This window comes from Elgaria multicarinata, chromosome 3, assembly GCF_023053635.1.
Source record: "Elgaria multicarinata webbii isolate HBS135686 ecotype San Diego chromosome 3, rElgMul1.1.pri, whole genome shotgun sequence".
NCBI lineage: Eukaryota > Metazoa > Chordata > Lepidosauria > Squamata > Anguidae > Elgaria > Elgaria multicarinata.
The window spans coordinates 6805930-6833598 of record NC_086173.1 but is presented as its reverse complement, the minus strand read 5'-3'; the positions used below and the strand labels follow the sequence as shown (position 1 = coordinate 6833598).

At 45.8% G+C, this 27669-nt stretch overlaps 1 protein-coding gene across 1 annotated transcript; it reads left to right on the top strand.

Annotated features, from left to right (window-relative positions):
• Window positions 1-17: 17 nt before the first annotated feature.
• Window positions 18-25338, top strand: DTX3 (deltex E3 ubiquitin ligase 3). The gene is made up of 5 exons (XM_063119244.1): window positions 18-50; window positions 10934-11008; window positions 12977-13734; window positions 18322-18539; window positions 22719-25338. Exons 2-5 carry the CDS (start codon window positions 10996-10998, stop codon window positions 22792-22794), a joined length of 1065 nt encoding a protein of 354 aa, XP_062975314.1. The 5' UTR covers window positions 18-50; window positions 10934-10995; the 3' UTR covers window positions 22795-25338.
• Window positions 25339-27669: the final 2331 nt, after the last annotated feature.

Here is a 27669-nt window from a genome sequence, read left to right as displayed (position 1 = left end):
GCAGCTTCGATGGATGGCGCGTCCCTGCCAGCCTCGCATGTTCCGCTATGGTGGGTGCCATTCTTTCGGGGGTTGGGACACGCACACGCGCGCACACACACACACACACGACCTAGTTGCGGGATCGGGGTGGCGTTGCACCGCCAGCCTGGGCAGAGGTCTTGCATCTTTGGGCGCGATCGAGTTATGCGGCGCCGAGCTCCAGCCGGCGCCGTCTGGCTTTGACTTGTCCGGAGAGCATCCTCTCTGTTTCCTTTCGCGTGTTGTCAGTGGTGTGCGTGTGTGTGCGTGTTTTTAAATAACGATGATGATAATAATATGGCGCATTGATCAGAGTCCATCTGCATATCCAGGCAGCAGCTAGTCAAAGCAGCAGCTGCAGGCGTCTCTCTTCATTGTTTGTCAGCTGGCTTTGCAGCAGGGGTGTTGCCTAAAGGATTGTGTGTGTGTGTGTGTGTTTTGATGGGGGGGCATTATGATCGCTTGTATGGGTGGGGGGAAATCGGTAGAAAGGACGGATCCTTCTCCGTTTTTAGGGACACGGACACACACACACACACAAAATCGGGAGCTCTTTATGTAACGCTGTACCCTATTCATCTACCTGTCAAACCTCCCAGAACCGCGGGGGCGGGCAAGCAAGCAAGCAAGCATCAGGCAAAGGTTTCTTCCTTCCTTCCTTTTTTCCTCCTTCTTTCTTTCCTTTCCCCCCTCTACGTGGTGGTGTTGATCTGGGGCATAATTGGGTCAAGTGAAGATGAAACTTAAAACTGCCCACCTTTTCTCTCACACGTCATACCGGTGGTGGGCAGAGAAATCTTTTCGCCAGGCACTGTTGTGGGTCTTAGGATTTGGGGTCTCGAGGGTGGTAGTGGTATTAAAGGGCAAAGGCTCTTAAAAATATACGGGGTGTGCGCTTTTGGGGTAAGTGGGGAGATAGATGTGACTCGGGTTGGGAGTGTGTGGAGAAAACCCTCAATAAAGCTTTATTTTCCGAGCCATCTGTCTTTCACCTCAACTCCACCCTCCTTCCTCCTTTGTTCCATATTTATTCTTATTATTTCAAGACAGCGAAGGCTTCTGGGCCTCATCTTTGATAAACAACCTCTGGTGAATAGATCGGCTAGTCTGATGGGGCTAGTAGCTCTTGTCCAAAGCCAGGGAACAACAAAAAACAAACCTGAATTACTGAATTGGCTAGCATCAAAACCTTTCTCACCGCCCCCCCCCTCGCACCCTGGCTGGTGGGTGGATCTCAAGGAGAAGGAGTCCTCTTGAAAGGGTCTCTTTCTCTCGCCCCCCCCTTACAATTGCGTCTCTCTTTTCTCCTCCATCCTTTTTCCGTGTTTGTTTTCCTTTTTCCTCCATCACAATGGGCCAGCAGGGCCTGTTATTTTTATTGCACAGGTGAGGCCTATTGAAATGGAAAGGCCTTGCCCAAGGTCACATAGATAAAAAGTATCCAGATGCAATAGAGGGCAGGGCACTTGATGGTTATACGAAAAGAGAACAGAGGGTGAGATTTTATGTTTTTGAACGGGCAGGGCTTTTTGAGACACAAGGGTGAGAAAAGCGATGCCTCCTGAAATTCCTCATTCTCTCTGGTAACAGACCAGTAACAGACCATACAAATTGCATTTCCAAGATATTGATCTTTTGTCACTGGTCACCCTCACTAGCTGTGCAATGGTCGTTGATGCAGAGTAGCATTCTGTAAGCAGGTGCCCTCCAGATGTGTTGGACTACAACTTCCTGACCATTAGTCATGCTTGCTAGGGAAGATGGGAGTTGTAGTCTAGAACATCTGCAGGGCACCTGGTTGCAGGGAAGTCTGATGCAGAATCTTAAAAAGCTACCTGTGGTGTGATCCAGAAGGGTCACTAGATTTTATAAGGCAGCTTTCCCCAGCCTGGTACCCTCCAGATGTTTGGACCAGAATTCCCTTCATGTCTGATTGTGGCTCATGCTGGCCAGGGCTGATGGATGTTGCCATCCAAAACATCTGGAGGGTGCCAGAGGTTGGGAAAGGAGTATGATATGCATCTCAGCCTCCATCTTGGAGGAAATAAGCAGGAAAGATTGACCCACCCACCCCACCTCCCCATCTTTCGCCTCTGATCCTTCAGGGCTTATAATTCCCAAACTGCAGGTTGTTGCTTTTTCTCCCCCTACTAAAAGCTCAACAAGTCACTGGCTGACTGTTGTGATTGTGTTTGGCAGTATTTTCTTCATGTTGTCTGTCATCATGCAAAATCTGTACAGGTGCCTGGTTCTTGTAGAGTTCTCTGCCGCTTTGCTGTAGAGTTGAGGCCAATGACTTCATCAGCTGGGTTTGTTACGCCAGGATCCTTCCCAAACACAAGTGGCTGCATAGGTTTGCTTTATTGTTATAGAATCTCAGCTCCAGAACACTGAAGGGTTGTTGGTATTTTGTTTTTGTTTTGTGCATTAATTCCAGAAGTGGATGCTCTAGTGCAGTCTTCCCCAACGTGGTGCCCTCCAAATGTGTCAGACTACAGCACCCATCATTCCCAGACAGTGGCGGCCATGCTGGTGGGGATGATGGAATTTGTAATCTGACACATCTGGAGGACCCCAAGTTGGGGAAGGCTGTGGCAGATCCTGCAGAGAGAGGGCCGTTTGGCTCACCTTTTCTTGCCCTCATCCATGCCGCTTGCTCCCCACATGCAGTCTAGCCAGCAACGCCAACAAGACGAAGGGCCTTCTTAGACAAGGAAGCGATGCTGTCACTGTGATCTTGGCACTTGGTGTGAGTCAAGGTGTTGTTGCTATATTTGTTCAAAGTATCCCCAAATAGGCAAAATGATGTCTTTTCCATGAACCTCTTATGTAAGACTGGCATTGGAAATGGCCATTCACCTCTGACAAGTAAGACTCTTTGCTGGGCTTTGGTAAATTGGAAGAGAGATATTTATACACACACACACACACACACACACACACACACACACACACTCAAGTTACCAGTGTGCCAAGAATTATGTTTGAATAGGTAGGGTACTAGAATTTTTGTGGGCTAGAAATTTTATTTGCAATGTTGTGTGGGAGCATGCAGGCTTCTGGATTAAGCAGAACTCTTCATCAGGTCAAATTGGGGGGGGGGAACTAAGACTGAATTATTATACATATTATTTCTGAAAGAAAGCCCAGTGGGATTTACTTCTGCAACCCTGCACACACTTTTTAGGAAGTAGATCTCACTGAAACCAAGAGTGACGTGCATCTGAGTAAATATGCCTGGGAACGGGCTGTACAATGTTCTAACCATCTATTTAAGATGTACAGTGTACATCTTAAATAGATGATATAAAAAGTGGTGCTGGCTTAGATTTTACTATCTGAAAGCCAGATATTTGGACTGCTTGTGACTAGTCTTGCTCTCTGTTGACCTAATATGTAGCTGCTTTGCCATTCTGCCCAGTGAAGAATTCTTGAAAGCCTGTACTTCCTTACATCCACAGTTTTAACAAATCCAAGTTTCAGATAATGTTTTCTGCACTGACTGTATTGAGGAACTCCAGGATTTTGCAGAGGCTGCTGGGGCATGCCTTTAATCATGTAGATTTTCATGTAATGCTCAGGCCAGATTTCTGGCTCCTCACTGCTGCACCTGAGAGTGTGTGACCTGGAATGCACCTCATACTCTTCTGTGGCTGCAGTGAAAAGCAATAGGCCAGCTGTCATTCAGAGAAACCTGTCCATCTCACTGAGGAACCCTAGCAATTCCCAGAAAACAGTCTGAAAAACGTTATCTGGTTGTTGCCAGGAAAGCTCTCATCCTGTTGTTGTTGTTGTTGTTGTTATTCCATTAGTCAGAGGGGGCTGGGTTTCAGTACTCGACCTTTTACAGCCATAGGATATGTAGAAATGTGCTGATGTGAGAGTGGTGGACACAACTTTTCAGCTTTGTACACTGATGCACTTCTTTGGCGCCAAGGTGAGCTCTTAAACACACACACACACACACACACACATACACACACACACGTGCCGAATTTCTATATGGTGCTGCTTGACCTGGGAAAATCCTCTTGGGGAGGACTATTGGCTGATGCCAGTGACATCATGGACCTACTTTCTCTCTCCTCCACCCACAATCCCTGCAGCAGCTTTACAACTATTTTTAAAAATGTGCATATTTTAAGGATTGATGGGCATGTGGTACTTCAAAAATAAAAGGTGGGCTGCCTGTCTGAAATAGGGGTGGCTGAATCAGCATTCAATTTACCGGTATGTGGTTTGGTTTGGTTTTTAATGCAAGCTATACAGCGAAGTGCTCACTATGGATGAAGAAGCTGCTTTGACGTCGTCTTCTTTTTTTAATATTACAGCTCACTTGGCCCTTAAGGGCTAGAAACTTGCTTTTAAAAGTTAAAAATGGATTATCTGTCCAAATTCCACGTTGATTAATACACTCGCATAATAGGCACCTCTGTTTGTACCCCTCAAGGGCCATGCAGTTGCCTGTAAATTGACTATAATTGCTGGAATATTTTTGTAGAACTTGTTTGCACATGCACCAATCTGCTGTCCTGAGCAAAGCATGCAGGGTGGGAGACTGTTTTTTTTAGTGCAACACCGATCTGTTGAAATTAATCAATAACCCACACCGTGTGCTCTGAGGTGATGGCCTGCCACGGAAAAACTTTTCCTAGGCTTCAATTAAGCAATGTTTGAGGTCATTCAAGAACCACACTCAGATGGACTCTAGTCTGAGAATCAGCTGGATTCTTATTCCCCCTGGGCTGGGTATTCCACATAGCTGTCAGCAGTTCTAGGCAACTATGATTCCTACTCCAAACACCCTTGGGACCAGGCTTGAACATGGTGCTGATATGGACACCAAGAAAGTGTTGTGTTGCTCACAGCTAGAAACCAATTGTGATGTTGGTGCCTGGTTTTTGCTCACACAACCCTTCGGCTCCTTAATCGGCACTCTTTGCACACAAATGTTGGCTGCCCCAAACCTATCCATGAGTCATCAGCCTCTGAGGTTGGTGGCTTGTCGGTGTGATGGAGCTGTCTACGCTGAAGCACAGGAAGAAGAGAGGATGCTGGGGCTACAAGCTCCCTTGAAGACTTCCTGCCCTCCACTCGTTACAGCATGAATTCCACCCCTCATGGGCTGGACTGCAGCATCCCTGTCTTAGCAATGCAGCTACACCTGGGACAGCATGGCTGTTTTCCAACATCAAAGTGGAAACACCTGCGCGATGTGCCATTTCAGAAGGGGGGAGTAACGTTTAATCAAAGGCCATCCTTAGAGATTCATTTGCAAAAAGTGTCATTCCAGAGCTTTTTCATACCTCTTCATGCTTATAGCAGTTCTGTAAACATGGATCAGTTTTACCCTTTGGGGTCTTCCCCCCCCCCCCCCGTCCCACTCTTCGCCACACAGAAACACTACTACTTCTTCTGTTCTATAAAAAGCAAAGAACCGTGTATCTTTTGGCATGCATGCCTAGTACTTAATTGTTCCTAACTGTAGGCAGGCATTATGCAGAACTAGTGAGTTGGTTAAAAAATTATAGGTATTGATCAGGAATTATTATCACAATGAGGTCTGAAAGTGGGGGCAGGATGCCCCAACTCCCCTGGTCCTACTAAAAGGTACCTCTGAATATAGGGTAATGTGCAGTGTGTGTGTTTAAAATAAATTAACAGGCAGGCAGACAGGTACATACTGAGAGTTTATGGCAGCCTTCTCTAACCTGGTCCCCACCCCACCCTGAGGTTTTTGACTCCAAGTTCTATCAACCCCAGCCTGCATGGCCAATTATCAGGAATGCTGGGAGTTGTAGTCCCAAACACATGGAGGACTCCACGCTGGGATGGGCTGCTTTAAGGAAATAAACTGCTGTTTCAAGGACAGTATTAATTTTCTATACCGCAACCCCATTTCAAGGAATGGAGGAAGTATTCACTCTGCTTTGTCATTGAGAGATCAGTGCCTTCTTCCTTCAGAGTTTCGCTCCCAACCTTTCTTTACTTGGGAGTTTCTCCCCACCACAATCCAGCTTCAAAAAGTAAATCCTGGGAATATGACATTTCCTCCTAAGTGATCTTAATGTTGTTGCAGGACTTTGTGACATCATGACCTGGAACAAAATTTCCCAGGAAATTGTCTGGCATTACTCCTCAAAAAATCCTATTGAGTAAAGAAAAGCACTGAGAACCCCTTGTGTGTGGTTGGGTTGATTTGCAGAATCAAAGCCATGGGTCCCTGGCCCAAGGAGATTATAATCTAAATATAAACTGAAGAGGCTGGGGTAAAAAAAGATGTGTGAGAGCAAATAGCACCTACTTAAAATCTGTTTCAATGGAGATTATGGGGTTAAAGCCAGCAGTTTCTTCCCAAATAGGGGGTGGTCAACAAAAAAATAACTAACATTTGAGTAATTTCCAGAGGGGTAGCCATGTTAGTCATAATAATAATAATAATAACGATAATGATAATGATAATAATATCTCTTTCTTGCTCATGGCAGTTGTTCTAGACAAACATGATGGGCATTGCCAAGTCATGCTGTCTTTTACAGATTCAGGAATTTCCTGACAACTAAGCATATGTTTTCAGTATGACTGCTTTCTGGATGTTGGTGTGGATGCATTTTGGTAAGCCCAGTTTCTGAAGGTTTTCTGTATAGTTTTTTGATGTGATGCCAGTGATTGATGTGACTAATGGAATAATTGTGACCTTTTCATGACTTACACCATGGCCAGTGGTGTATATTTTTCTCTCTTTTCCTCTTCCTTTTCAACAACATTTTTGTCATTCGGTATTGCTATGTCGATGAGGTACTTGTGTTTTTCTTTTTTGTCTATGACCGTTCTGTCTGGTTGGTTGCAAGATATTGTTTTGTCAGTATGAATTGTTCTGTCCCAGTATATTTTATGATCTGCATTTTCCAAGATTGTTTCGAGTGAGTATGTATAGTATGGTGTAGGTTGTTTGATAAGGTTGAATTTGATGGCCAGTTGTTGGTGAATTATTTTTGCAGCTGTATTGTGTCTGTCCGTATAGTCTATTCCTGCCAGAATTTTACGTCCTCCTGTTACGTTGTTGTTGTTATTATTATTATTATTTATTACATTTATATACCGCCCCTTAGCCAAAGCTCTCTGGGCGGTTTATAAAGATTAAAACACTGAAAACTAAAACCAATATACAAAATTTAAAACCATAAAAAGCATAAAAACAGATTAGATAATTCCCTTTTAATTAGCAAAACCAACAAAGAGTCTTGTGGTACTACAGACCTTTCACTGCTGCATTTCAGTTCTGCATTTCAGTTCCCTCAGACAACACAGTTTCCATCTCCCCACATGGGTATATAGATCTACCAATTTGAGGTTAACACTTCATGCATCTGATGAAGTGGACACCATCCACAAAAGCTTATGCCAGAATAAATTACTCCTTAAAAGTCCCACAAAACCTGTTGTTGTTGTTGTTTGTAACATTTGAATGGTATTTTAATCCTTCAGCAATAATCACATGAAATGGCCTAGTTGAGGAGGAGGGGGTGGAGGTGTCCCAGGCTGTTCCTTGACCTTCACAGATGAGTGAGGGTTTCAATCTGGGTTTCCCACCTCCAAGCCTAACACTCTACCCACTGCACCATACTGTCTCCTTATAAGGAAAGGTGTGAATAATGCTGTGACCCATTTTTCTGAGTGTTTAATGTGGCAGGATGCCATGACTGGAGGCTGCCTCCCACTACAGTGAAATAGACATGGATGCATTCCACACAAATGAGACCGTGCATGTGGGATTCACCTAAATTGACCTACATGGAAGTCACTTGTGATCAGGGCTTTTCATCCTGCGTGAAGCTTGGACATTTTCCCTTCTGAGTTGGTGTGTCAAAGTATTTGTGACGAGCCTGTGTCATGGGAAAAGCAATGTATACATGGGCAGAGGCATTCTTATTGCATTAAATGTATGTTTCCATGCCCAAATTTAAGTCCTGGTTATAGGTATAATTAGCATGATATAAAAATGCTCTCTGGGCATTATGGTGAAGTGTGAACTGTAGGTGTGCTTTGTAATGAGAGCAAGTGTGGTGTAGTAGATACAGCAGGGATAAGCAACCTAGCGCCTCCTAGTAATTTTAGACAAAGGCCCTTTCTATACCTAAGGATTATCCCAGGCAAATGGAGGGATCGTCCCTGCCTGCTCCTGGGATCCCCTGTGTGTCATTTGCATACACAGGGATGATCCCGGGACGATCCCTGGAAAAAAGGCAGGTGCAGAAATGGCCTATGACTCTGTTCAGACGACACACTAAGCCACATTGATTAAGCATTTTGAGCGTGTTGTGGAACCATTCCTAACCATGGTGGCTACATAACTACAGTTTAAACATGCTCACTAACCATTTGCTGCAAAAGGGTTAATGGCCTAACCATGGCTTATTGGGTTGTCTGAACAGGCCCTATAACTCTCATCAGCCCCAGCCAGCATGGCCAATGCTTAGGAATGATGGGAGTTGTAGTCCAACACATCAAAAGGACATATGGTTGCCACCCCAGAGATAGTGATGGCTTTGTACAGGAGAAACCTATGTTTAAATCCCTGTGCAATCAGGAAACACATTGTATGGCTTTGAGTTAGTGAGTTATTACTCCTTGACTTAGTCCTACCTCACACAGGAATCTTTGCACAGTAGGATGAGGAGATGTTGGAGTAGTGGCCTATGACAAAATCCAATGCTTCAGGCCAAAGGTGCATCTAGCTCCGGTCTGTCTTATGGACAATGACACTAATCAGCATACCCAGTAGTGAATGGAGTTTGTAGGGTCAGAGGATGCTCACCTCTGCACTCAATGCTGGAAAAAGCATCTAATGCAACAGGCCAAGGCAGTAATGAAGTCATCAGGAGGGGAGTGACTCTTAACTGGTCATATCTGCTTACCTGTTACAGGAGGGGGCAATTTGTGGCCTTCCTAAAGATGTTTTGGCCTACAACTCCCATCATCCCTAGCCAATGGTGAGGGATGATGTGATGTTGCAGGCCAAAAACAGAAGCAAAGGAAGGTGAAATCCTTAACAAACAACCAGATAATGCTAAACAAAAAGTTAAGGATATATACAATGAAGCAGTTATATTTAATGTTCAAGAATAAAATTGGAATTAACAATAATATTGCATTAAATGTGTAATAACATATTTCACAGGAACAAATATCCAACAGAAACAACATAAAGTAAACAGGCCAAACACGTTTCAATATGAAGTTCTCGTCAGTGGCCAATGCAGGCTGCTGTATGTTCCCTGAAGATTTAATTGGGCTGACTTTACAGTTCCCACAGTTGTGTGGTAGAAGGTGTCACTCCCTTTTAAAAGTTGTGCAGGGCCTCAGCCTTTTCCAAAACCGCTTAGATCGTGGTCTTAAGATAAATGACACCATTGTATATATCCTTAACTTTTTGTTTAGCATGTTGCAGGCCAAAAATTGTCCACTCCTGTAGACACTTTATATTTTGAGAGTCTCTGTTTGAGCCCCCCAAGAAAGGCTCCCCGTCTTAGCAAACCATTCTGGACAAGGTGGCCCAATGGTCAGACTACAGTGTAAGGCAGCTCCAGTGTATTCTGTGACAACTCAACCTTCCGCAACCTGGTGCCCTCCTGATATTTTGAACTGCAATTCTCAGCATTCGTGCCCCAACTTCAAGTATAACCTATTGGGATCTGAGCTTCTGGTGACCGAACAAGAAAGAGATCTTGGGATTGTGTTGGACAGCTCAAAAAATGTCAACCCAGTGTGTGGCCACTGTAAAGAAGGCAAACTCCATGTTAGGCATTATAAGAAAAGGAATTGAGAATAAAATTGCTAGTATCATACTGCCTTTATACAAATCTATGGTGTGACCACACTTAGAATACTGTGTACAGTTCTGATCACCATACTTAAAAAAAGATAGACAGATGGAAAAAGTGCAGAAAAGGGCAACTAGAATGATTAAGGGGCTGGAGCATCTCCCCAGTGAGGGAAGGTTACAACAGCTGGGATTGGTTGCTAGGGGGGAAGGAGGCTGAGGGGAGACATGATAGAGGTGTACAAAATTATGCATGGTATGGAGAATGTGGACAGGGAGACATTTTTCTCCCTCTTGCAAAATACTAGAACCCAGGGTCATCCCGTGAAGCGGATTGGTGGGAGATCCAGGACAAATAAAAGGAAGGACTTCTTCACACAGTGCAGAGATAAATGATGGAACTCACTACCACAAGATGTAGTGATGTCCACCAGTTTGGATGGCTTGAAAAAGGGGTTGGATAAATTCCTGGAGGCAAAGGCTATCCATGGCTACTAGCCCTGATGGTTGTATGCTATCTCCAGTATTTGAGGCAGTAAGCCTGTGTGCACCACTTCCTGGGGAACATGGGTGGGAGGGTGCTGTTGCACCATGTCCTGCTTTGTTGGTCCTTGGCCGACGACTGGTCGGACACTATGTGAACAGGGTGCTGGGCTAGATGGACCCACAGTCTGATCCAGCATGGCACTTCTTACATTCTTATGCTGGCTGGGGCTGATAGGAGTAGGCACCAGGTTGGGGAAGGCTGGTCCCATTCGCTTCTCTGGCGTGGTAGTGGGCAGGGTAAAAACATGGAACCCGCACCCCTGAATGTTTTTATTAGCTCTATTGAAAACAAAAGGATTTACTTCTGAGTAAACATGGTTCTACATGTCAGTGAACTTCAACAAACACTAAACGTCGGGAGGGGACGAGGTGGTGGTGGTGTCCTTCCTCGCGCGCAGACCGAGGCTGGGCAGCGGCGGCGCCTCTGGGCGGAGCGTGGAGGCGCCTGGGCCGAACCAGAGGAGCTCGCCCGCCTCGGCTATCAATGCGAGACCGCTATAAATACGATGCGACCTAACCCGCTTCCTCCTTTCCTATCCGCAGTTTCTGATTCGCAGCTCAGCTGAACTCCCACATCCGGCCGGTCCTCGCTCTCAGCCTCTCCCATGGGCTCGCCAGGTACGATGCCGCGCTCGCGGTTGCGCGCTCCGGCTGGGGACTACGGGCGGGTGGAGCGGGGGGGGGGGTCTCCTTTCTCGCCCCCCGCCCCGCTCCTTCTCCCCCTCCTCTTAGCCCGTGCTGGTGGGGTTTCTGCGCTCCGGGGATTGAATTCTTCCCTCTCCCTTTCCCTGGGGAAGTTGGGTCCCGTGATCAAGGGATAACAAGCCTCCCTCTATTCTGCCATTTGCCGCCGGGAGTCAACTCCTTCTTTAGGCTAAAGGCCTGGATGCGAAGCCATCCACCCACCCACCCACGCCAAGGCTGCCTTCGGGTGCGTCATGGTGATGCTACCAGGCTGCGGGGTCCCTCTCCAAACCCAGGGATCTGGACGCGTCTCCTGCTTGGCACAAGGCAGCACCTGGGCCCTTTTTATAAAGCGCGATCTCTCCGCTCTTCATCGCGTGTCGGGCCCTGCTGGCGTAATTTGCCTCGCCACGCCGCCCCTTGACGCTTAATGGGAAGAGGAGCAGGGCGAGAGGGTGCCTTGACGGGCCAATTCTTGTGAGACAGTCTGGGAGCGAGAGATTTTTTCATTTCTGTTTGTCCGCGCTTTCGGTCTGTCTATGATCACTTTTTAATTTAGTGTTTGAGGGAGGCGGGTTTTCTTTTTCTGTCATGTTGGACGGTTTACTCTTGGATGCAGCCTTGTATTGAAATGAAGACCAAAAGCTCCCAAGTCATAAAGCTAGTGGAAAGATACAACATGGGGGGTGCGATCCTAGACAGAAAAAAATCCTGCAACTCCCAGCATTCTCCAGCTATCATGGCTGGCTAGGTAATGCTGGGAGTTGTAGGAATTTTTTTTTTTATCTCTCTAAATACACATAGGATTGCATCTAATTCATTTATTTTTAATTTAAAGCCCACCCCAGCCCAAGACTCCAATGATCCCAGTGCAATTGGGGCTGTTGTAAATGGAGAACAATTATAACCTGTGAGATTACGCTTTGCAGAAATTCATCGTTCTACGGCAAATCCATCAGGGGAATGTGAGTGTGTTTGCCTTGCCAGCAGGCAGTAGCCAGGGCCTGCCCTAAGTATTTTGCTGCCTGAGGTAGAGCAGCAAATGGCCCCCTCCCCCTCCCCGCCAAATCAAGGCCAGTCAAGTTATCCACGCCACCACCTGAATTTAGCCGTGTTCGTGTACTGCAGAAAAACCCAAAAGATTCTTGTGACATCTTAAGGACGTCAGTCATGCCGCCTGGGGAATGCTGGGAGTTGTAGGACTTTTCTGTCTAACCATGCATGGGATAGTGAGATGTAGTGGCTAGAGTGTTGGACTAGGAGTTGGGAGATCCGAGTTCTAGTCCCCACTCAACCATGGAAGCTCACTGGGTAACAGTCACAGACTTTCAGCCCAACCTACCTCACAGGGTTGTTGTTGTGAGGATAAAACGGAGAGGAGGAGAATAATGTACGCCTTGAGTTCCTTGGGGAAAAGAAGGTGGGATATAAATGTAATAAATAAATAAATAAAAATAAAAGACTAAAGGTGTCACAGGAGTCTTCGTTTATCACGTTATTTGCTAGCTGAGGCAGAAAACCCCATAAGACCCTCACTGTCGGCAAAAATGCAATAATAACAACTAATAATTTTCTGCCCTTTCAGGACACCTCAAATCTGCTGCCTGAGGCAGCTATCTCACTTTGCCTAATGGTAGGGCCGGCTCTAGTAGTATCCCATTATCATTGTTTGTATTTTATATGGCACTCTTACTGTAGCTTAAGAGCTTTTATTTATTTCTGGAGTATGTTTTGCTCAGCAAAAAATAAAATGCATTATCAAAACAGATCAATAAAACCCTCCAGTCTTAAGGTCCAGCTCTGTGCTGATGATGGGGTAGCTTGAACGTGGGTGTCTGTGTATCTGTCAGGAGCCACTTCCTGCAGCTTTGATCCCTGTCTTGTCTTTCTCTCCCTCTTTAGTATCGTTTGTTTTATCCAGGATGGCCGCTTGTGGAGGCACCACCAAGAACAGGCTCACGGTAAATAAGCACGTCTGGGACTTCCTGACCAAGGAGAGCCCGGCCAAGCTGGTCAAGCTGAAGGAGGAGAACAAGGTCAGCATCTTGATCGATGGCGAAACCTCCGAGATCTACGTACTGCAGATCACCATGCCTGCCCACGGGCCTAGCAACGGCCTCTACCTGGCCCGCAAGGCCCTCAAGGCCCTGCTCAAGGAGACAGAGAAGGAGCTGAAGAAAGCCCAGCGCCAGAGTGAGCTCATGGGATGCATGGCCTTGATGGAGAAGAACCGGGAGCATGGGGCGATGGAGCTGCACCGCCGAGGGGCCGCCTTGATCTCCAGGGGGCAGCAGACCTCTGGGCCGAGAGTGGTCGGCAGTGGCGGAGGGGTGGCTGGCTGCTCGCGGGGAGGCGGCAGCGGAGGAGGAGGAGGCGGGGAGGAGGAGCAGGACAGCCAGTGCCCCATCTGTTTGGGGGAGATCCAGAACATTAAGACTCTGGAGAAATGCAAGCACTCCTTCTGTGAGGACTGCATCACGCGGGCCTTGCAGGTTAAGAAGGCCTGCCCCATGTGCGGGCGCTTCTATGGGCAACTGGTGGGCAACCAGCCGGAGAACGGGCGCATGTTGGTCTCCAAGGACTCCAGCCTGCTGCTCCCCAGCTACGAGAAATATGGCACCATCATAATCCAGTACGTCTTCCCACCTGGCATACAAGGAGTAAGTTGGGTTGATCTCTCTCTGCATTGTTGCTATTATTATTATTATTATTATTATTATTATTATTATTATATTTATTTACATCCCGCCTTTTGCCCAGTGCTGGGCCTCAAGATGGCATTACAAGATTTAAAACATATACATTTAAAACCTATAAGTACAAATATACAAAAATTAAAAATATATTAAATAAGTTCCCATATTAAAACATTTAAAGTGACAATTATTAAAACCCCTTGGCATAGACAGAGATCCAGATGATTCACCAAAGGCGAATTGTTTTGTGTAAACCTGGGGTATGCAGTAGTGGTGCCAGTGGGTACCACTGCACCCGCAGACACCTCTCTTGCCACTCATCAGGGTCCCTGCCTCACCTGGTTTTTATTTTATTTCTTAAGATTTCTAAAATTAAAATGATTGACTGCTGTTGGTGACAGTCAAAGGGAGGAGGAGCGTTTCCAGTCGAAGGGGTGGCACTGGGAGAACTGAGCTGGGCCAGATCTGCACCAAGCACGATATAACACTTTGAAAATGGTTTGAAAACACTATATGGAGTGTATATCATGGCCCCCCAACATTATAAACCATTTTAAAGCAGTAGTGTAGATCCTGCCCTGGTCTTGGAGAGTCAGCATGGATTTGATGTGGGGGAAATGAAACCAGGGAGGGGGAAAATACCATAGAATCATAGAATAGCAGAGTTGGAAGGGGCCTATAAGGCCATCGAGTCCAACCCCCTGCTCAATGCAGGAATCCACCCTAAAGCATACCTGACAGATGGTTGTCCAGCTGCCTCTTGAATGCCTCTAGTGTGGGAGAGCCCACAACCTCCCTAGGCAACTGATTCCATTGTCGCACTGCTCTAACAGTCAGGAAGTTTTTCCTGATGTCCAGCTGGAATCTGGCTTCCTTTAACTTGAGCCCGTTATTCCGTGTCCTGCACTCTGGGAGGATCGAGAAGAGATCCTGGCCCTCCTCTGTGTGACAACCTTTTAAGTATTTGAAGAGTGCTATCATGTCTCCCCTCAATCTTCTCTTCTCCAGGCTAAACATGCCCAGTTCTTTCAGTCTCTCTTCATAGGGCTTTGTTTCTAGACCTCTGATCATCCTGGTTGCCCTCCTCTGAACACGCTCCAGCTTGTCTGCGTCCTTCTTGAATTGTGGAGCCCAGAACTGGACGCAATACTCTAGATGAGGCCTAACCAGGGCCGAATAGAGAGGAACCAGTACCTCACGAGTACCGTCAGCACACACATGCTGGAGATCAGAGCCAATATTGTTTATTTTTAAGTTTCATTTAAGGCTGACAGTCCACAACAAAGTTGCAAAATAAACATTAAAAGAAAGCCATTGGTCATAGGGGAATACAGAAAACATGCAACATGTCAAGCTTATTTGTCCATCTAACCCAACCTGGTGCCCTCCAGATGTGTTAGACTACAGTGCTGTCAACCCCTGCCAGAATGGCCATTGGCTGAGATAGCTGGGGTTGATGGAAGTTGTAATCCAGCCCAATACTTGTCTATTCTGATATAAGTAGAGCCCTGCTGGATCAAACCATGGGTCCATCTAGTGGTCAAACAGGAATCCATAAGCAGGACACGGGTGCAACAGCGCCCTCCCTCTGGCTGGTTGTGGATCTCCAGTAGAGATTATTTCCCATCATCTGCTACATGGCCCTTTTTAACTGGAGAATCTTCAAATCAGTTTAAAGTATCATTGAAAAATCCTTGCTGTAACCGTCACATGACTTGCCGAGACTAATTTGAATGTCTGCAGACCCTCATTCCATCTTGGGACTCTGAACATGCAGACACTCTGACTTCAAAATCAAGTCTGATTTTCCCCCTCCCCTATTTCCCCCCTCCCTTGCTTTTTATAACATGTTGCCTGATGCAGAGATTTGGAAATCTTGAAAGCTTGCACATTTTGTGTAAAGCTTTTTCTGGGCCTAATAAACACATTACACTAATACAGGTTTTGGAATCTTTGGGGTGGGGGAATAAAAAATAAAGTCTACCCAATGCATTTAGACCTACTGCTCTTTATTGTGGGTATTTTTTTCCACTTCTTGGATAAAGAGGCTAGAAGGCAGACGGCAAAGGAAGAGAAGCTATCTCACAGGAAAGGAGTGGGGAAAATACCTTTGGGAAAGAGCTAGCTGGGAATGCATTGGGGTAAACTTTAAACAATAAGTCCAATTGTTAAGGTGCCTTTGGGATGTTTTCCTCCTGGTTTTGCTTCTGTGGATTCTAATGAAGAAACTGGGAAGATGCAAGAGGGAAGAAGATCAGGGCGGGAGAGGGAGGAGCCAGTGTGAAGAGATGGGTCTTCAGCAAGCCAGGTGAGGTGAGAGGCAGAAAGTTCGATGGTATTGCTTTGCAGGGAAAGCGCACCGAGAGGAGAAAAAGGATGCGGGCGTGAGATTGATGTAGTACTGTGTTCTGGCACTGAAAGTAATTTAAATGAAGGGGAGAAAGTCCCATGGGTATGGCCAAGAATATGTTCCTAAACTGATATTGGTACATATGTGCACCCTCACTTCTGTGGTGACATTTCCAGGGGCTTTAGTGCTTCACCAGGATTCAGTTCAGTTCAGTGCTTAACCAAGCAGTAAGCCTATATTCACCCATTGCTGGGGAACATAGGTGGGAGAGTGCTGTTGCACCATGTCCTGCTTGTGAATTCCTGGTCGACAGCTGGTTGGCCACTGTGTGAACAGAGTGCTGGACTAGATGGACCCTTGGCCTGATCCAGCATGGCTTTTCTTATGTTCTTCGTTTCTTTAGAAGGAGAGTCCCAAGAGACCTACAGCATTTCGGTGGTGTAAGGTTTATTTACATAATAATAAAGCCACAATAAATAATCTTGAGGGTACAATCCTATGCATGTTTAGACAGCCGTGTTGGCTGGGGAATGCTGAGAATTGTAGGTGTTGTTTTTTCCTGTTTACACATGCATGGGATTCCACCTTTAAATTATCAGAATCCTTCCTACAGGATAGCTGATAGTAGATGGCCTTGGGGAAGTCCAGCTGAAGCAGGCCCAAAGGTTTCTTTAGTAGAGATGGAAGGGGCCTATAAGTCTATCAAGTTCAACCCCCTGCTCAATGCAAGAATCCACCTCAAAGCATCCCCTTAAGATTCCATGATTATATAGTTGGTTGGGATCCTAAATCTTGTTCTGATTATAGGCACTGGCTGTGAGGAATCCCTGAAAGACCAACTCGAAACCCATAACTATATTGTATTCCATTGGTGGGCAGAAGGTAGATCTGGATCTACTGGTAGATCTCTGGGTGATTTGCAGCAGATCACCAAGGATTTTGGACTCCCGGTTGTTTACCACTAGCAACAAAGTTATACTGCTGAAATGTAGAAAGCTTGGGGAAACCAGGAGTGGGTTTCCACGTGGAAGGATTGTAAGCTCCATTCAATTCTGGTGCTCCAGACAAATTCCTGGGCTCAGGATTCTTTAATTCAAAGTGTGTGTGTTTTGCACCAGGCTCCAGTTGGTGGATCTCCACATTCTAGTAAAAAACAAAGTAGCTCCCAAACATGCCTGAAGCCTTCTCATCCCTGTTATATTGGCCCTTCATGATGACTAGCTCCAGGTTCACAGTATGCAGATGACAACTTAAAATCAGGTGTAGTATTTGTTATTGGAATAAACATGTTCATATAATTTGCTGCAACATAATCATTAAAAGAGAGTTCAACATTTTTTAACAATAATGAACAATTCTACTAATAGTCAGTAGTAGTAGTATTTTAGTACATTTCTAACCCACCAACCCCAATAACTAATGTTCTCTGTGGATTACAACCAGTTAAGAAACTAAAATGCCATTTTATAATGCAAATATTTAAAAGAATAAAATACAATATTCTTATGAAAACAATTCAAGATAGAGAAAGTTTCTCCTTACATTATAATCGCACCAGATGAACCAGTTGAATGAGCATATGTATTTGATGAACTTTGTAAACATACTTTTTATTTGTTAACCAATTCATCGTTCCTTGCTGTCTGAATTCCTCAAAGCGGCACCCGCCCCATTTTTATCCTCACGACAAAGTTTTGAAAGCCAGTAATGGCTCGCTGTTTCAGTTCTCCCTCTGCTATAGTCCTTACCCCACCGCATAGAAAATCCATCTGCTTCAGTGTATCATTCTTTTCTCCTGTTTACTCTTAAGAACATAAGAAGTGTCGTGCTGGATCAGACCAAGGGTCCTTCAGCATTCTTAAAAATCTTACAGTTCTACAGAGGACTAAGAGGCCTTAGTGCAGCCTCCCCCAACCAGTTGGGAGTGAAATTCCCATCATCCCCAGCCAGTATGGCCAATGAGTGGGAATTATAGTCTAACACATCTGGAGGGGTGGTGGTTACCAGGTTGGGAGAAGCCCGTCTTAGTAAAAGCAGGATGGTCCTATAGGGTCATGGACAGCTGGGCAATAGGGTCTGACCTAGGGCAGGCATCTCAGCTTGTGCTGCCCCTGGCTTCACAGCCCAGGTGTATTGCAGTCCACTTGCTTTTCCAGCCTAATGGTGGATTTATCTCGCCCTTCCTCGATCCCGTTCTGCAGGTGGAGCATCCCAATCCTGGCGTCCGCTACCCAGGCACCACCCGCGTGGCCTACCTCCCCGATTGCCCCGAAGGCAACAAGGTGCTGGCGCTGTTCCGCAAGGCCTTTGACCAACGCCTCACCTTCACCATCGGCACCTCCATGACCACCGGCCGGGCCAACGTCATCACCTGGAATGACATCCACCACAAAACCAGCTGCACTGGCGGGCCGCAACTGTAAGGCCCTGCTGTGGGATGTGAGGAGGGCGGGGACGTTGGGGAGGAGATAAGCTCAGTGGGGCTGGCTCACCAAAACTGGTTTAGTGGGTAACCTAGAGAGTGTTTGGGGGACAGCCATATTCTATAAGACCCAGAGCCTTGGCATTATTAAGGAGTGAGCGAGTGCTTTGCCTGGCTCCAGTTGGGTGCGGGTTAGGAATAGCTGGGTTGTACCTGTAGTACCTCCTTTTGACACCAGGGAGCAGTGGATGAAATAATCCTTTCCCCTATTAGGCCTTATTTGAGATTCAAGACTGCTAACACAGAGATTTATCTCATGGTGTGTTGACACTCTGGGACAGAGGTCTTGAACCTCTTCCAGCCCAAGAGATGAATTTTGTTTTGGAGAAGCTCTCAGGGGGCACATTCCGGTGTTGGCTAGGACCCAAAATACTAGCACAGGGCCTGTTCAGACGACATGCTAAGCCATGGTTAGGCCACTAACCCTTTTGCAACAAATGATTAGTGAGCGTGTTTAAACCGTAGTTATGTAGCCAACATGGTTGGGAATGGTTCATAGGACACGTTAAATCATGGTTCACACAACATGCTAAGCCATAATGTTTAGCTCAAACTGCTTAACCACTGTGGCTTAGCGTGTTGTCTGAACAGGGTCACATTTTAGCTCTTCTTGCCCGTAAATAAGCCTTAGGGAAGTCATTTCAACCTCTTAGAATGGGGTGGGGAAATTGATTAGGGGAAAGGGGGCATGGCCATCTGGGAGGAGCGGATTTGGCCCCAGGTGGGCCTGATTTGGCCCCAAGACCTGAAGTTCTATACCCCCTGATCTCAGGCATAGGCACGTTTTAACCCATGTCATAGGTGGGAAGCTGGCCTTTTCTTCAACTGTACCTCTTGAGGCTGGATTGTATGTACATGAGTGGAAAGAGGCAGTTGCATGTTAGACTGAATCCTTGTTCCTGACATCCTAGTTCTGTACATAAAAGGGTGGGGGGAGTTTTCAAACATGCATCTCCACATCAGCAAGCTGAAGTGATACAGTTGAGGGAAAGTTTAACTACTTGTGTGAGTTGTGGTGTTTTTTTTAACATTTTTATCACACTCTTGCACCAAGGAGCTCAAAGTGAACTCCCATTAGGTCTTTCCAAGAGCCTTGTGAGGTAGGTTAAGCTCAGAAATAGTGACCGGCCCAAAATCACCCAGTGAGTTACGTGGCTGAGTAGGGATTTGATCCTGGGTCTCCCCGGTACCAGTCCAATACTCTATCCACTGCACCACTTTGGTTTTCATGCTTGACTCCTATTTATGTATATGTTGTGCCTGAGACAAAAGTAGCGAACCAAGGCCATCTTTCTGGGCCATTGCAAGAGCTGAGGCATGACACCACATGTCCTTCAAGTCTGCTTTCTCTTTGTCGTATCTACCTCATGAATGTACCACAGAACACCATATTTTTCAGTGAGCAGAGTGAGTGAATTCTCTATCCTGCTGTACACGTGTAGTCTTGGCCAGCATCATTTAAAAGAAAAGAAAAATCTCAAGAGAACAGTTCCTACAACAGCTTTTCTGGTGAGGAACCCATAGAATCATAGAATAGCAGAGTTGGAAGGGGCCTACAAGGCCATCGAGTCCAACCCCCTGCTCAATGCAGGAATCCACCCTAAAGCATCCCTGACAGATGCTTGTCCAGCTGCCTCTTGAAGGCCTCTAGTGTGGGAGAGGCCACAACTTCCCTAGGTAACGGATTCCATTGTCGCACTGCTCTAACAGTCAGGAAGTTTTTCCAGATGTCCAGCTGGAATCTGGCTTCCTTTAACTTGAGTCCATTATTCCGTGTCCTGCACTCTGGGAGGATCGAGAAGAGATCCTGGCCCTCCTCTGTGTGACAACCTTTCAAGTATTTGAAGAATGCTATCATGTCTCCCCTCAATCTTCTCTTCTCCAGGCTAAACATGCCCAGTTCTTTCAGTCTCTCTTCATAGGGCTTTGTTTCTAGACCTCTGATCATCCTGGTTGCCCTCTTCTGAACACGCTCCAGCTTGTCTGCGTCCTTCTTGAATTGTGGAGCTCAGAACTGGATGCAATACTCTAGATGAAGCCTAACCAGGGCCGAATAGAGAGGAACCAGTACCTCACGTGATTTGGAAGCTATACTTCTATTAATGCAGCCCAAAATAGCATTTGCCTTTCTTGCAGATATATCGCACTGTTGGCTCATATTCAGCTTGCAATCTACAACAATTCCAAGATCCTTCTCGTTTGTAGTATTGCTGAGCCAAGTATCCCCCATCTTGTAACTGTGCCATTGGTTTCTATTTCTTAAATGTAGAACTTGGCATTTATCCCTATTAAATTTCATCCAGTTGTTTTCAGCCCAGCACTCCAGCCTATCAAGATCACTTTGAAGTTTGTTTCTGTCTTCCAGGGTATTAGCTATCCCACCCAATTTTGTGTCATCTGCAAATTTGATCAGCGTTCCCTGCATCTCCTCGTCCAAATCATTAATAAAAATGTTGAAGAGCACTGGGCCCAGGACTGAGCCCTGCGGTACCCCACTCGTTGCCTCTGCCCAGTTTGAGAAGGTTCCATTGATAAGTACTCTTTGAGTCCGATTCTGTAGTCAACTGTGAATCCACCGAATAGTTGTTCCATCTAGCCCACTTTTAGCTAGTTTGTTAATCAGAATGTCATGTGGTACTTTGTCAAAAGCTTTGCTGAAGTCAAGATATATGACGTTCACAGCGTTCCCACGGTCCACAAGGGAGGTTACCTTATCAAAAAATGAGATCAAATTTGTCTGACAGGACTTGTTCTTGACAAATCCATGTTGGCTTCTAGTGATCACTGCATTGATTTCAAGGTGTTTACAGATTGTCTTCTTTATAATCTGCTCCAGAATTTTCCCAGGGATGGATGTCAGACTGACTGGTCTGTAGTTCCCAGGTTCTTCCTTTTTGCCCTTTTTGAAGATAGGGACAACGTTAGCCCTCCACCAGTCGTCCGGCACCTCACCCGTCTTCCATGATTTTGCAAAGATAATAGACAAAGGTTCTGAGAGTTCTTCCGCTAGCTCCTTCATTACTCTTGGATGCAGTTCATCGGGCCCTGGAGATTTGAACTCATTCAAGGAAATTAGGTGTTCTTTGACCATTTGTTTATCAATCTCAAACTGTAATCCTGCCCCCTCAACTTCTGCTTCACTTTTTCCAGGGGGGTCATAGACCCGCTTTTGGGAGAAGACTGAGGCAAAATAGGAATTGAGCACTTCAGCCTTTTCTTTGTCATCTGTTATCAATTTGCCATCCTCATTAAGCAGTTGAACCACCATATCTTTCCTCTGTCTTTTACTACTCACGTATCTGAAGAAAGCCTATTTATTGCTTTTAGCATCCCTCGCTAATCTCAGCTCATTCTGAGCTTTAGCCTTCCTGATGCCATTTCGGCACTTCTGCGCCACTTGTCTGTACTCTTCTTTTGTAGCCTGGCCTTCCTTCCACTTCCTATATGTATCCCTTTTTGTTTTCAAGTCATCTCTAAGCATTTTGTGGAGCCACATTGGTTTCCTCTGTTGTCTTCTATCTTTTCTCCTTGTTGGAATTGTTTGTAACTGTGCCTTTAAAATTTCCTTTTTTAAATACTCCCACCCATCCTGCACTCCTTTTCTCATTAGGCTCATTTGCCATGGGACTTTACTTATCATAGTTCTTAGTTTATTAAAATCAGCTTTCCTAAAATCCAGAGTGCTTGTATGGCTACACTCAACTTTTGTCTCCTTCATAATCAAGAATTCAAGTATGATGTGATCACTTTCCCCCAGAGTTCCCGTAACTGCCACTTTATCCACTAAGTCATCCCATGTGCAGTGTAGGAAATTCTGGGGCATATTCTATGTGCGCTTGATCTACCCAGGTAACTAACCGGGCCTGTTGCACCCTCACACTTGATATGTGTGAAGCAAGGGAACATAACCTAGAATGCACCCAAATCTCCCCTGCACATTGCAAAGCTGGTTGTCATTCAGAGATGTCTGTCCACTGATCTCCTCCTTGAGGGTTCCCTGGTAAGCATCCAAAAAATCCCAGAGTTGCTAGTAGTAAAACCCAGTGGGTAGCTAAGCTGTTAGAGCCTAGTCTAAGGAGGAGAGCTTCATGCCATTTCTTCTCCATTTCCTCCCAGGTTTGGCTATCCTGATCCTACGTACCTTGCTCGGGTGCAAGAAGAACTACGGGCCAAAGGTATCACCAATGACTGATCTGGATCCCTGGCTGCCCACGTGCCCAGGAACAGCCTGTTGTTTTTGCCAAGACCGGCCATTGTGGAGGGAACATCCCTATCTGTCAAAGCGACTTCCTTATTTGTCAGAGCTGATCGTCCCGCAATGTAGTCTTGATCAGAACCTGGGTGTTCGGGCCGAGATGACATTTGCAATGGAACTGGTTGCTTGAAAGCTGGCACATGGAAGCAGAGGCGCTGTGTGTGTGCGTGTGCAAGAGAGAGAGAGTTAGAGACTTGCAGTTGAATTGATTGGGTTAAGAAAACTCAAGCCAATCTACACATTACACAGAAGGAGATGGGAGGGTTTGGGGGCTGAGGCACTTCAGACTGCTTGTGGGAGGGGGCATAACTTTGGACGATGGCCTGTGTGTTAGAAAAGAAAAGAACTCCCTCATGTAGTCAGCAAGCACCTCAGGGAGTGAGCTCCACTAAACCTTTCTCCCTCATTTGCTAGACCTCTACATGAAGGGAACATTTTGTTTTTGTTTTACAAGGGAGAGAATTCAAGAATAAGACCACCACTACCTGCACTCTGAAGGAACATAGTCCAGAATTTTACCATAAATGTAGGCTGGCTCTTAGGGCCAAACATCAAAAGGGCCGTGCAGGGGAAGAGAGCCAGCCCTTCCACTCCCCTCCTCACGCTCTTTTTCAGGCATCTTTCCCTCAACTAGGGTTGCTTCTGATAATGGAGCCAGGCTGGGAGAAGGAAGTTGGGGAGATAAACCTGTGGATTCAGGGAAGGTTTTGCACTCCTTACTTGGATGCTCTTTTTAATGGGGAAAAATAGACCTCTCCATTTGTGTTTCTGTCATGCTGGCCCTCCATGGGATGGGAGTAGGTGAGATTAAAAACTGCCAGTCTGTAAGGAAGGCAAGCAGATGGAAATGGGAGTGAGTGGGGAATTGTTTTGTGAGAAAGTGAGTGGGGGGGGGGGAGATATTGCCTGAGAGAAATCTGCAGCTTGCCCAGGGTGTCCATGAGAGAGGCCTGATTTTAAACCCAGGTCTCCTAGCTGGGCGGCCATTTTATATGGCCACAGTGGATCTCTTGCATGTGAGGGGGCCAAAGCCAGGCTGAAACCCAAAATGTATCTTCATTCCATCTGTTTCTTGCCCTCTAGCCCTTCTCACAGAATTCTAAAACTCTTTGGGAACTGGACTATTAGAAGCAGAATAAAATTAAGCAAAGCACACTTGTGGAATTGGTACCATTTGGGCCCAGAAGGCAGAGTGTTAGGGTTTGGCTTAAAGTGAGTAGGAGACAGAAAATGGGACAGTTGCATGGATTTATGTGGGGTAACAGTAACGGAAAGGAGGAGTGGAGAATGAAACATGTGAAGGCGCTCGGACTTTTGTACACAGCCTCTTCCCTGGTTCTCTGGTACCCTTTTCCACCCCTTGCTGTTCAATGGAGCTGCTCAGCCAACTGACAACCTACCCATCCGCTCCCACATGGCTAACCTCCAGGATCAGCATCAAGCCCAACTTGGTAGAACTTTCTGGAATCGTTGGACTGTCTCTTCACGTCGGCGAGGCAGGCGGCAGCTTGTCGTCTCTGGTCGCCAAACAACACACCCAACCACCCTCTCTGGCCAGGATGGTTGGCAATCCCATGGACCACGTCTTGTGTATATATACTTTCTGCGCTGGCATATCAGCTGTCATGTAATTAGTCCCAACAGGTCCTGCTTGGGACAATTTGTGTCATTTGGAACTTGGTTGGGCCTACCCAAACTCCTTGGCTGGTCTCTACCCGCCTGACTTTGGCACCTACCTGTTGTTGAGTGTTTGGGGGCGGGCGGGGGGGGCGGGAGGGATGTCTCTTGGCTAACTGTATGCGTGTTGCCTCTGGAAGAGATGAATTCTAATATTCGGATTGTCTCGTACTGGTGAGAGCTCCCCTTGAATGCAGTTTGGACAATGGGGCTTTCTTCATTGTTTTAAAAAGAGTAACTGAAAATAGGACTTGTTCTTCTGATCTTTCAGTAAAGGGTGTGGGAGGGTTTTTGATTTTGGTTTTTTTAAGGTTTGTTTTTATTTTTTTGATGTGGGGAGGGTGGCGGCATCTGTGGCGATTTTTATGTCAGCCTTGGAAATGCGCCCACAGAAATTCTTAGCCCCTGGCAGTTTTTATTACCCCGCTTGACTATACCTGGTTATGATCTTACTTATTTCATTCTTACATTTATATACTGCCTTTCTGCCTATGCACTCAAGGTGGTCTGCAATTTTAAATGATGCCATACCTTCAAATGGACACAATAGAAAAAAGGAAAGGAAACAAGTGAGCGAAGAGGAAAATTTAGGTATCAGTTCTTAAAAAAAATATGAATTAATTGTGAGAATGGCTGTTGAGGGAACAATTCTAGGATGGGAGGGGCCAAACTGCAGTCTGTCTAAGCCAAGCCGATGGAGTGGGCCTCGCTGTATCACTTCTCCCTCATATTCTTGGTATATCAACTGCCTTTTAACAAAAGAGAAGAAGCTGTTCTCTCCTAGCTTGCAAAAGGTTTCTGGTTTGGCCATGGAAGAGCCTAGCTGGGCCAGAGAGATGGAGTGGGCCATTTGGACACCTTGCAGACGGACTCGATGAGGCGGGAGTCCTGCCTCAGGGAAACATTAGGGTTTGGGTCGAGGAGACAAGGCTTCCCTCAGAGAGACCAGGGCGGTGGAAGAGCCTAGCTGGGCCAGAGAGATGGAGTGAGCCAGGTGGACACCTTGTAGATGGACTTGATGAGGCGGGAGTGAGTCCTTCCTCTGGGGAACATGAGGGTTAGGGTTAGGTCACCTGGAGTTGATTCTTCCTCTCCGCAGGTGACCAGGTGAGTGGCTATATATAAGCCAGTTTTTCAATAGATTCTGTATTTTAGCTGATCAAAGTTTTGAGGTAATATCTTTTTAAAGATATTACTGTGTCCTGTGAATTATACAGCTCCCTTTTATAACAGGCCTCCAGTTGGTTTATCTGCACAATAACAGGCATGGAATGGAAGGGGCAGGTTTATTGACACATCATATTATTATTATTTATATAGCACCATCAATACGAAGTCTAGAATAAGAGAAGGGCTGAGCCACAGAATTGCGGGAGCAGGAAAGAATCACAGGGAAATTTCATTTTCATCATTTTTTAATACTTGAAAATCTGAGACTTCTTGCCTCAGATTTTCTTTTCCCTTCAGTCTCCATCCACCATTGTTTTCCACTCTTAAAGAAAACAAATGTGTTTAAGGCTGTAATTCTATACCCATTTTCCTGGGAGTAAGCTCCATTGAACCCAGTGGGACTTAATTCCGAGTAGATGTGTACTGTAGACACTTAAACTCTCATTGAAATTAGAGGGACTTACTTCTGAGTAAACATGCAGAAGATTGGGATACTTATCCCATGCAGGGATGTGGGGAGCAGAAAAAAAAACAGTTTAAAATGATGGAAGTAAATACAAGTCAAATAAAGAATGTTGGTGAGAAGGAGAAAAACGTTTGTGAGAAGGGTTTATTGCCAGATTTATTTATTTATTTATTACATTTCTATACCGCCCAATAGCCGGAGCTCTCTGGGCGGTTCACAAAAATTAAAAGTTTCAAAAACAACACCCTCTGGAGCTGTAAAGCTGGTCTTACGAAGTTTGGAATATATTAGGCTTCCGTCGTCTGAAACTAAAACAAAATCTAAAAGGCCTAGTTGTTTGGATATGAGGCGCAAGGGTGTTCATTTTATTCAATTGCACATGGAATATATTTGGTGCAGTCTGGATTCCTGAAAATATTGGGTTTTTTTAAAAAAAAAATAACCTCAACTCTATAGTTTCTAGCCCTTATGGCTGAGATGTTTGGACACAGTCACTGCACTGACAACCTGTGCTTTCCTAACTTATGCTGGAGGCCACTCCACCTGTGCAGCTCTGACCTGCAGCAGTTTGGTGGGTTAATTGCCATAACTTTCCTGTTGTGTCTCTAGAAAGGCACAATGCAGGTGATTTTGGAGTAGAGAGTATGACTACTTCTGATCTTCTAGCACGGCTGGAGCTAGTGGGTGAGTGCTGAGGGCCGGAACCCAGTAAAGGGTGCATCAAGCAGAGAGCTCATCATTTATTGCAGCTAGGTAATTTTAGCCCTGGATTTAATGATCTTATAGCGGAGTGGGGGGAGGTATTTAAGAACATAAAAAGTGCCCTGCTGGATCAGACTAAGGGTCCATGTAGTCCAGCACTCTGTTCACACAGTGGCCAACCAGCCATCGGCCAGGGATGAACGAGCAGGACATGGTGCAACAGCACCCTCCCACCCATGTTCCCCAGCAACTGGTGCACACAGGCTTATTGCCTTGAATACTGGAGAAAGCACACATTTGGATGCCCATGTCTTATTTCTCCAGTTGTGAAGCATGCAACAACATTTCTATTCTTCCCTCTCCGCCATTCTATGTTTCACAGCTGCTTCGACATTCCTGCTATTAGAGCAAAATGAAACATAAATCTGTTTACCCACCATGATAATGAAATACTCTTGAGCATGTGCAGTTTTGCATTTTAAACTCAAATCATAGCAATATGTCTACAGGAACAACATGGGAGTTCTCTTCTGCTGCTCTAATGCCAAACACATTCACTTGGGAATAATCATCAGTTTGTTGTAGAAACATATCATATATTTTGAAGTTAAAATAATACAGTGAGCATCTGTAACCATGTATGTGCCCAGTCGGCTGCCCCCTAACTCTACATTCATTAGACTTGGTGCTGATGGAGGGGGCCCATTTACACGGTCACTGCAGGGTTGTTTAACCTTAAAACAATCCCTGCTTTTTGAGTTCAGACAACACAACAAACCATGGTGACCCCTTGCCTG

Excerpts from the sequence above, each read along its gene's own strand:
- DTX3 (XM_063119244.1), top strand. Across the intron at positions 13,735-18,321 it reads TCCCACCTGGCATACAAGGA|GTGGAGCATCCCAATCCTGG; the intron begins GTAAGTTGGGTT and ends CCCGTTCTGCAG. Across the intron at positions 18,540-22,718 it reads TGCACTGGCGGGCCGCAACT|GTTTGGCTATCCTGATCCTA; the intron begins GTAAGGCCCTGC and ends ATTTCCTCCCAG.